At 34.9% G+C, this 10,805-nt stretch overlaps 1 protein-coding gene and 1 long non-coding RNA gene across 4 annotated transcripts in view; one reads left to right on the top strand and one right to left on the bottom strand.

Moving 5' to 3' along the window:
• LOC106873009 (uncharacterized) overlaps positions 1–8,875 on the bottom strand; it is an 88,630-nt gene extending 79,755 nt beyond the window's left edge. The window contains exon 1 of one of the 3 annotated variants that reach the window (XM_052966964.1): positions 8,472–8,875. In XM_052966964.1, the coding sequence (XP_052822924.1) occupies positions 8,472–8,717 (246 nt within the window). In that variant the 5' untranslated portion in view covers positions 8,718–8,875. The remainder of the gene's footprint in view (positions 1–8,471) is intronic. The other 2 variants (XM_052966949.1, XM_014920208.2) reach the window with 2 other exon arrangements.
• Positions 1–10,805, top strand: part of LOC128247568 (uncharacterized) — a 100,084-nt gene that overhangs the window by 5,809 nt on the left and 83,470 nt on the right. The gene's annotated exons all lie outside the window — the stretch shown is intronic.

The raw sequence follows: 10,805 nt of genomic DNA, 5'->3' as shown, positions 1-10,805 counted from the left end.
GAGACAAATTTGGTTGCCGAGTTAAAGCTATTTATAACAAACTATGGGCTCCCGATGGCTTCAGAATTTTACTCTATCACGTGACCTTATTAGCGGCCGTGATTGGTCAGTTTGCGTTCTGGCGGGAACGGTTCGAAGAAGTTGCCGATTCGAATAATGATCAGTCACGTGATGGACAAGGAATGGGTTCTCTACTACGCTCGCATTTATTTATATTTAAATGAGAAGATTGTATGTAATGGCGATAGTAGTTTTGTATCTAGTGACGATAGGTAGTTTCACTACAGAGTGAAAACTCTAAATAGAATAGGTGGACTGAACAAACATATAGACGCTATTTGACGTAGTTGGGTCTCATCTTGACATTTTGCATACAATCTATATTCAGCATTAATTAACCGATTGTTTAGGTTTGAAATTATCGATGCAATTATAATTACGTTATTTACCTTACAGCCAAATGAATTAATTTCAAGTTAGCATAAATATATATATATATAGTTTCGAATGATTTTGTGGTGTTAAAACTGCAAGAGAAATGTGAAGATGAAACGAGCATTTCTCTTCAACAATTTTAATTATCAGGTACACCTTTAAAGGGAAGGAGTAGTATTTATTAATAAAGTGTCAACAAAAGGCTTTATCACATATAAAAATATTTTTACAGACAAAAATATTTACTTGTATACATACGCTCACGCATAGATACGTATGCATATGGTGAGGGAATACAAACAAGTTGAGAGAGAAAGGGTTTATAGAAGGTATAATTGGTGTTAACTGAGCCAACTTCTGAACAGAGATGGTGGATGCGAGGATGACTTGCCTAGTGGAAGGCAGTTGCTTCAGGAATAATTGTTTAAATACTTCGTCCTGAAATGTTTTTTTTGTTTTTAAGAAAGAAAAAGAAAACCGACGCAGTTCTCGCCTTAGCAAGAGCTGAGACTTTTTTTTTCTTTTTTTAGTTTATCACCGAGTTCTGTTATTAAGAGTTGGTAGAGTCATTTCTTCTGTGAAATGGAGATGCATTTAATGACTTCCTTCCGAACTGATATGTGCCGTTCAGGTTGTATCACTAATGATTCGCTTTGCGGTGAACTCTACTGCAATATGTACGAATTGAATGGGCTTATTTGACAGGTAAACAAATTCTGAGAACAAAGGAAACAAATGTGAAGACCGAAGTTTCGATTCTTGGTTACGACTCCCTTATATATCTCCTACAGTGTAAAGAGTTTAGTAAACATCCTATCGTAAATATCCTGAAGCGAATCACTTCCTGGATTCTCAGCCGCGATTCGAAACCTAGTCTAGATTTTTCTATGAGTTCCTTCCTATTGTTCTCGATGTTGGCACTAAGAAATTTACCGAAATCCACAATCATATTTAGATAAATCCTATTGTTTCCTGTAAATCCTGAGGTTAAATACAGTTCAAACAAGATAACTGACGGAAAATCTTTTGTTTAGCCTTACTTAATTTAGTTAAGAAAATATAAATTCAGTTCTTCCTATTTCGCTCGGTGCCTTGCCTAAAGTGCATCTTAGTCTTTCGCCTGGAAAAGGGAGCACCTCTTGCATGTTAACTCTCACCCTCTACTTGTCAAAATGGAGAGGTAAATTCTCTTATACTCTAGGCACAAGGCCTGAAACTTTTGGGGAGGGGGGGGGCAGTCGATTAGATCAACCCAGTATGCACCTGGTACTGAGTTAATAGACCCCGAAAAAATGAAAGGTGAAGTCGACCTTGGTGGAATTTGAACTCAGAAGGTCGCTACGGGCGAAATGCTGCTAAGTATTTTACTTGGCATGCTAACAAATGGAGTGGTAAATTCTATTACACTTTCTCTCTCCTTCCTTCCGTTTACCTAGCACACAGATGAACACAACTACCTTTGAAATGAACAACCGAACTTCAACTAATCTTTATGTAACTCGAAGCAGAAATATTTTATATCATAACAGTAAAATAAAGGCCATCTACTGTTTTTATCTTCTATCATTTATTCCATGGACATCTTTAAACCACAACCATTACACAATTTGTGACGCCGACATGCAAGTATCTGCACATTACCAATTCAAGCCATTCTAGACAATACTGTTTAAAGACCTGGACAAAGACCCATCTAGATAATGGTATATAGAAAGCTAGGCAAACACTTATTGAGACAGTAGTGTCACTTCATTCCTTAGGCATGGGGATGGTCCAAAATTTGGATTTCAAGAGCTATTCATCAGTTCCTTGTTAGATGACATCATATGCAGAAGAGTAAGCACTCTTCGTAATGTTTACTAACTAATCTTTTGAAACACATGATCACCAGCTCGGAGAAAAGATGAATAACATATAGTTATGTAATGTTAATTTTATTTAAACATTTCTATAGGGACAGTATAATATAAATATGAGGAAACATAGGTACTTGATAACATAAAAGTGGGCGGGGAAACATAGATGCTGGGGTACATCGATACCAGAGAATATAGGTATAATGGGGCATAGGGACTGGTGAACATAAGTACCAGGAATATTGGGCCCAATACACATAGATACTGAGGAACATAGATACTGAGAATTATAGTTATGTACTTGTTGAAAAGCACAGGGAGATTGTGCTTGCCTCACACAAAAATATCACATTAGTCATTTACTGAATTATACAGTGAATTTAATGTATTAAATTAGCATTTTTATAATTATTATAATCAATTGGGAATTGTTTACTTTTTAGGTTTATTAATTCTAGCAGGATCCGTGATTATTTCATGGAATTAATGGTTAACTTATTGGATTATTTCTGAAAACTTTAATCCAAAAAACCTGAAGCGTAGCCTGTGTTTTGTCTGTATCAAAAGATAGTCGCTCATCTGCTAATCATTGAAAAGTAAAGGAAATTGGAATATGATAATTACGTAATGCACTTTATATACTTTATACACAATTTTATAGACATAATACACAGCACTCATAGAATAAATAGTCACTCTTATTTTTCCATTTTTCCCCATTAACAAAAAAAATTACATTCTAAGATTTATATGGTCACTATTTCATACCTAGAAAACAAATATTTTATAGTAAAAAAAAATTATTTTAGATGTAAAATATAGGGGTCACAATTTCACGGGGGTAAAAATGCAACATGGCATGATCTGAAAACCACATTATTGGTAACATATAAGCCAAGACGATGAGTCAAAGCCAATACACATTTCAATTTACGAACACCTTTCCATTCACCGCCACCACTGTCATCAATATTTCTCTCTCTCACTCTCTGCCTTTCTATAACCTCCCATCAGAACATCACCCCTCTGCTAAAATTATATTCCTAACTCTCCTCCTCTATATCACTGCCTTCAACTAACTTTTTTAACCATGTAATAAATATTACATCCTCACTACCTCACGTCATAGACGCTACTCTCTCCCACTTTGCATTATCCTCTTTTTCTCTCTCCTTTTTCTTACTTCCTCTTTCCTTTCAACTAATCACGTGAAAGCATTACAATTATGTTCCCTCTACCTCACCTCATGGAAGCTTCTCTTTCCCCCTTTTTCTCTCTCCCTCTTTACTTTCTATTTCTTTTTCTCTCGCTCTTCACCTTTTCCTTCAGCTAATCACATGAAAGCATTATGGATGGGCTAAGTAACGCACAAATAAGCAGAATCATTATAAGATGTGTATGTTTAGTCTGGGAAGTACTGCATACGTCTTCCCAAACGAGGTGGCAGGCTCTTGTTAAATACTTGTGGTATTTAAGACACAGCATAGTTTACATAATTTGGCATTTATGTCTGATTAGTATCTCTTAATGATCAATTTTTAAAAATAATTCCAAAAGCCTTGACATTGAACTCTATATCTTAGATTTGTTACTGTTGTTATTATTGAAAATGTTTGTCTTTACATATCATTTGGATACTAAACCATTTGAATTCAGAAATTTTACATAGTTATTTAGCAAATTTTAAATGCTAGTGGCTGCAATTTTCCATTTAGTGATCAAGTTAAATTTATTGCTGGTAAGTTTATTTTCGCTCTTTTTACTTTATAATTCCTGAAAACCACCACCCCATAATAAACTTTAAATTTTATTTCCTTTAAACTAGTATTTCTTATAAGTAAGGGAAGAGGAAGCTGTGAGGACTGAAAACAGAGTGGACAAATTTCCATATATAAATAGAATTAAAATAATTTTAAACATTTGAAATCTATCCAATACCGAGACAAAAGAAAGAAGAATAATGTGGATGCAAACTTTATTTTGTCTTCTCATTAATAAGGGGAAGGGGAAATGTCATTATTGTTATTTATTTATTTGGTGGAAGGCCTAGTCTTTGTCAGTTTGAGGATAACTGCTTTCATTTGTCATTAAAACAAAACATATAAAAATTATTGATTGTTTCCTACATTTTAGTGTCATGTATTTTTGTAAATGAAAATAAAGATATTTGAGGTCATTATTTAAGTAATTTATTCTTGTATGTCATAAACGTTTCAGAAAGCGAATAATTAATCTTCATTTGAGATCGTGAAATATTGACTTCAAAACCAGTCATGGTTATTAATCAGTCTCGTTTAACTGGTCATCATTAGAGTTGACCAAACAAAACTGCTTAGATGTAAAACAAAACTAATGCAAATAAGAGTTTAAAAGTCTAGCACACACAAAATATAAATACGAACAAGAGCACAAACCTCTGCCAAGGTTACACCAACATCATCTCAGCGATTAGCCAAAGATGATTTTTAAAATGAGAATATTTGAAAGAAACACGACTACGCTCACAAACGAGAATACTAAAAATGAACCTGACTGCTCTAAGTTAAAAAATATGAAAAATAATCCAGAATTCTTGTCCGGTACTGGATTGCTCCCAAAATCTAATCGGTTCGTGCCAGTCATGAGGCCAAACATCCCTGCAAGTTTCATCTAGCGGTTCTTGAGATATCTTGTCCACAAACAAACAAACATGACTGAAAACAATATCTCCGCCTTCACTAAGGCGGAGGTAATAACGCTATAGATGGAAGAGAGCAGCAGGTGAGAATTGAGACTACATCACCTAGTTAAATGGCTTAATGCTTAAAGCAGTAGTTTTCAAACGGTACGCCGAAAACACTGATGCATCGCAAGGGACAACTAGGGGCGGTGTGGGTTAAAAAAATATAAAGGCTTAGAAAATCTATACTACTTGAGCCGTGCCTTTTGCTATTCTAAGTGTATGGCGAGAGCCAAAAAAACCATCACGATGATTGCTATTTTTGCATGACTGACATAAAAAGTACAAAAAAGTTAAAGGAAGACAAGTACTTCAGTATTCCAGCATACCTGCTTCTTTTACCCCATGATGACAAGTTACTGGTGTCATAACCACCAGAAAATGTTAAAAAATCCCATTGTAATGTTTAAATGAAATTTAAATTTCATATTCTGGATAAAATAATCAAAATTTAAAGGTTAAAAACATTTAACTCAGTTTTCAGATCTTTTCTGTTTGGTTGCCAATTTTCAATCTCTTCAATTCCTGTTCGAACTGATTTCATATTCAATGTAATGATATACTTTTATATGCTAATCAATGCCATGAAAATCATTTTCACCATAAATCAATAAATAAAGAGTTATTAGCTATTAAAGTTTGAAAATTTTAGGTAATTTTAACCAATCGTAAGCCACAGACACATTCATGCCTGTTTCCATAGTAACAAGCCAAACATGAGGGCTCTTTTGTCTGCAAGAAAGCACATTTTGACTAATATGTTTTAGTCATTGAGGTGGTTGTCATATGTGCTAAAAATAGCAATCAAATAGGCCTTAAACCACGCACCAGAGGAGGATGTAGTTTTGTACTTGCAAGAAAAGGATGTTATCCCCAAAAGAAAATTATGCAAAATGAAGAAGCATTTTATGAGTACAAGAAAACGGGGTGGGAATACATATTGGTGACTACATTAATGTACCAAATTTTAAGTTTTCAATAAACTTTGATTTTTGAAATCTTGGCAGCCAAACAGAAAAGATCCCAGTTTTCTTTCAATATTATGGCTACTAATAAAACTCATACTATGGTTCAAGTTATTATATGCAAACATTTTATCTTGTCAAGTAGAAGATACTGTGGAAGGGTCATCAGGAGAGTCTGAAAGTAGCAGCAAACAAGAAATGGATGAAGTGTTCAAGACAAGAATGAGTACCTGCCCACACTTTCCAAATCAACATGAACTGGGTGATCTCATCAGGAATTTAGGCCTAAGTCAGGAGCTGAACTTTTAACATTCAGGCTGAAGGAATGGAATTTATTGGAGGAGAATTGCAAATCAACAGTGTACAGGAAGTGACATAAGGAATTCGAAGTATACAATGATATAAGTGGCTTGTTTTCAGCTATTGGAATTGATCATGACCCAAAAAATGGCGACTTTTCATAGCTCAGCAACAAGCCTCAAAGCAGTCTTACTGCACAATGGAAATCAGTATTCATCTTACCTATAGCATACTCTGTACAGATGAAGAAAGAATATGAAAATATTAAAAAGTTTGTACAGGAAGTAAAATATGCAGGCTATAAGTGGGAAGTTTGTGGTGATTTTAAGATGTTTGCCTTCTTGCTTGGACTACTGGGTGGGTACACAAAATATTCATACTTCCTTTGCCTATGGCACAGCAGAGCTGATCATGAACATTACCGGAAGGGTAAGTGGCTCCCATGGGATGACATGCAGCCTGAAAGCAAAATGTTATAAGACAACCTATTGTAGAGCCTGCCAAGGTTTTGTTACCTCCACTTCACATAAAACTGGATTTGGTCAAACAGTTTGTGAAGGCTTTAGATCATGATGGAGAAACCTTTCAAGAAATTCGTCTACTCTTTCCAAAGCTACCTGAGGCAAAGGTTAAGGATTGCAATTTTACAATGTTTGAAAAGGCAATGAGTAATGTCGAAAGAGAGACATGATGTGCATATCGTGACATAGTTCATGGTTTCCCAGGTAACAGCAAAAATCTCAACAACAAGCAGCTATTGGCAAAGTTTAATGAGAGTTTTTTAAGAACTTAGGCTATCGAAGTGTACTTTTTGCATTCAAATTTGGACTTCTTTCCTGAAAACTCAGGTCAAGTCAGTGAGGAGCATGGTGAGAAATTCCACTAGGACATTGCTGCAATGGAGAAGAGATACAGAGGAAAATGAATGAGACACTGCCATGATGGGAAACTATATATGGTCACTTGCCTGTAAAGATAAAGGTGCTCACAGTTGGAAAATACGATCTTTAATGCATTTCTACTGTGAGCTCATCATATGCCTACTTACATTTTCAGTTTAGTTTAAAGTGAGATGCAAAAAATGATTACAAAAATATTACTTGATTGATATTGTCGTACATGTAAATAAGGTCAGTAAAGCATTACCGCAACAAATTATTTTTTCTTCCAATATAAAACTATGATTATCTCTTAAAGTATTCATAGCAGGCAAAATCTAAGGGTATTTTTGAAATCAGGAGAAGAAAAAAAAGAAGCTTTGAAAAATTTAGCCTAAACGTTAGGCAGTGCTATTAACGATTGTGTTTATTGTTTCAACTTGCTTAACTAGTTCAGACCTAAAATCATCCTGGTTTGAGTTTTGGGATCAATCACAAGTTATTGTATTTGACGTTTTATTTAGGTGTACGAGCTTATAAAAACCGCTTAATTGCCGACAGTGTATAGGGCACTGCCTAAGGATTTATGATGGACAAACTGTAGACAGGAACTGCGCTGCGGGCTAATTAAGGAGCTGGTCTGCAGCGAAGTGAACTTCCGATTAGACGGGACTTCTACGAAGCACGAGTTGACCGACGGCTCACGTTCTCATGTGTTTAAATAAATAAATCTTTCCCCAATATAGTCAGGTTCTCCATTGATTTTTTTCTGTATAGCTTAACTAAAGCTATAACAGGCTCTTTCTTGAGCTATCACTTGTCAATAACCCAAGTACTGGTATTATGTTAGAAAGATGCAAGATAAAATTCTGAAATACTTTTTTCTTTTTAAATTATGCCCTGTATAATTGAATACAGCATTTATAAAGAAGTTAAGTTTATATTGTATAATCATCTGTTCCCTTTCCCTAAAAATTCATGGACGATACCTATGTTTAGGAATCATTGTGTAGATTCAAGTAAATAATTAGAATAGGTAATAAATATTTCTAAAATCTATGAATTTAATAACTAATTGAATATATACATTCTAATTATTTCCTTATAGTTAATTTCCCTTCATCGTTATAATTGTAGCGTTTTTGTTTTGTTTTTTAATAATTGGTCTAAGTTTAAATAACGATTTTAAACACAATACATTTTGTTGAAGGGGCGAAGTAGATTTAATACACCGGATTTGACTGGTATTTATTTTATCGGCCCACCAGATGAAATACAAATCCTAAAACTAGTTTTACATTAAAGATAGAAAACTTACATTCTGTGTGGCATTATTGAATTTTGGGACCACTTCTTTTCTCATTTTGTTAACTTGTAACTTTGCGGTGATTGTTTCAGCATTTGGTAGTTTGCTATCTTTATCATCTTTCCAACACTGGCAGAATTTACTCTTACATTCTAATGAATCCATATGGATTTTCCGGCGATTAGATTGTTCAGAGTGGATTGCCTTAGAACTGTTGGCTTTAGGGGTAAACCTTTTCAATGTTTTATGTCGCACCATCGTTTAAAATTTTTTGTAAAATCTATAAAAGTCATTCCGTTTGTAATAGTAATAAAATCGTCTTGGTTTGAAAAATGCTTCTGAAAAACCATAAAAAAGAGCAGCGTCTCAGAAAAGTGTCGTTTAACTCTTGAACGCTTGTGTTTGTCTCTTATTTTCCTCGGTTTCATGTTACAAAGAAGCTATTCTAAATTTTTGAAGTCGTTTATCCTGATCGAGTAGACAAACGTATGATCAAGGATATTCTTTCAATCCCATGTTTTTATTTCAGACATCGTGTATCTAAGACCTAATATATCGCTGTGTAAGAGGGTGGGTTGAAATATGAGGAAACACTTGGCCCCTATTTAACCCAACAACGTAGAAATCACGGTCAAGCACTAGAGTTTGACCGAAATCTCTTATTAGCGCAAAAGAAAACAATCTGAAGCGGATGTTTAATATAAGTTTTTTTTTTCTTTCATCCTTTGTTGCAGTTGTTAAAATCAAACCAGACGTTTTTACAGAAAAAAAAGTGAAATTATTTTAATTCCTTAGAAAATTATCTGAAGAGATGAAAACCAAGCCTATGCATTATGTTTATAGTGGTACTTAGAGATATATATGTAAAAGAGAAAGTATATAGGTTAATAACGAGTATGTCTGTTTATTATTTGTGTCCATATCAAATCGTAATGTTATTTTTCAAATCAGTCAGAAAAGGTCTTTAAGAATCTTGGATTATTCATTGAAACTAGAAAAAATTTTGAAAAACTGAAAAATGGTGTAAGCGTAATTCTCAGACATTTGCTGCTCTGTTTATTAGGTAACAATAGTAAAACCTACTCATGCATGTTTTAACATTATGCATGAGTAGGTTTTACTACTGTTACCTATTGATAATGGGTAATTTTTTAAGATGTAAAATTTATGAATTGAAATAGTAAATTATTTATTGTATAGCGTCGGGTGTTTGTGTTTGCGTTTCCTTGACTTGATATTGCAGTTGGCACTCCGTCGCTTACGACGTCGAGGGTTCCAGCTGATCCGATCAATGGAACAGCCTGCTCGTGACATTAACGTGCAAGTGGCTGAGCACTCCACAGACACGTGTACCCTTAACGTAATTCTCGGGGATATTCAGCGTGACACAGTGTGACAAGGCTGACCCTTTGAATTACAGGCACAACAGAAACAGGAAGAAAGAGTGAGAGAAAGTTGTGGTGGAAGAGTACAGCAGGGTTCGCCACTATCCCCTGCCGGAGCCTCGTGGAGCTTTCAGGTGTTTTCGCTCAATAAAAACTCACAACGCCCGGTCTGGGAATCGAAACCGCGAGTCCGCTGCCCTGACCACTGGGCCATTGCGCCTCCAACTTGATATTGCACTACACAGGTAACAAGCGTCACTGCGATAGAAGTAGTGTCATTTGTTTCCCATCGTTACTGAAAACATGCCTGTGTATAGCGAAATTCTACCTTGCTTGAAACAGGAACAGGTTGATGACAGGAAGGACATCCAGCTTTAGAAAAAGTCTGCTTCATCAAAGTCCGTCAGACCAATTGGGAAAATTGAAAAGTAGACATTAAAATGATATGATTATAGGATACAAAGCAACAACTTTGAAGAGGAAGAATAAAGCTATTTTGAGCTGATGCTATTACATAATTTGTGGTTCCTGGATGTTTCGTTAAGAAAACAAGTGGTGCCCGTCAATTCAGAAAGATCCTGGTGCCTTCACAGTGTTAACCGTTTTACAAAATTAAATTAGAAAATTGGACAAAACAGAGAACACAATTTAAAAAATTAAAAAGAAAACCAAAACTTACTGTGGTTATATCCGAGTTCCATGTCATAAAAAAGTAAATGAGAGTTGAATATTTACATATAATGTATATATATATCTCTATCACAAGGCAACACTTCTCAGATCAAATCTATTAGCAAACAAGTACAACAAATACAAGTAAGCAGATACATACATACATATATATATGCACGCACGCACGCACGCCCACACATGCATGACTACAGATGTGGGTAATCTTCCAGTTTAGGGAGGTAAAAAAAGTAAATAAAAATATAGATGTGTACCCCGGTGGACTTTGTTG

Source organism: Octopus bimaculoides, chromosome 1, assembly GCF_001194135.2.
Source record: "Octopus bimaculoides isolate UCB-OBI-ISO-001 chromosome 1, ASM119413v2, whole genome shotgun sequence".
Classification (NCBI taxonomy): Eukaryota; Metazoa; Mollusca; class Cephalopoda; order Octopoda; family Octopodidae; genus Octopus; species Octopus bimaculoides.
This window is presented reverse-complemented; position numbering and strand designations above follow the sequence as displayed.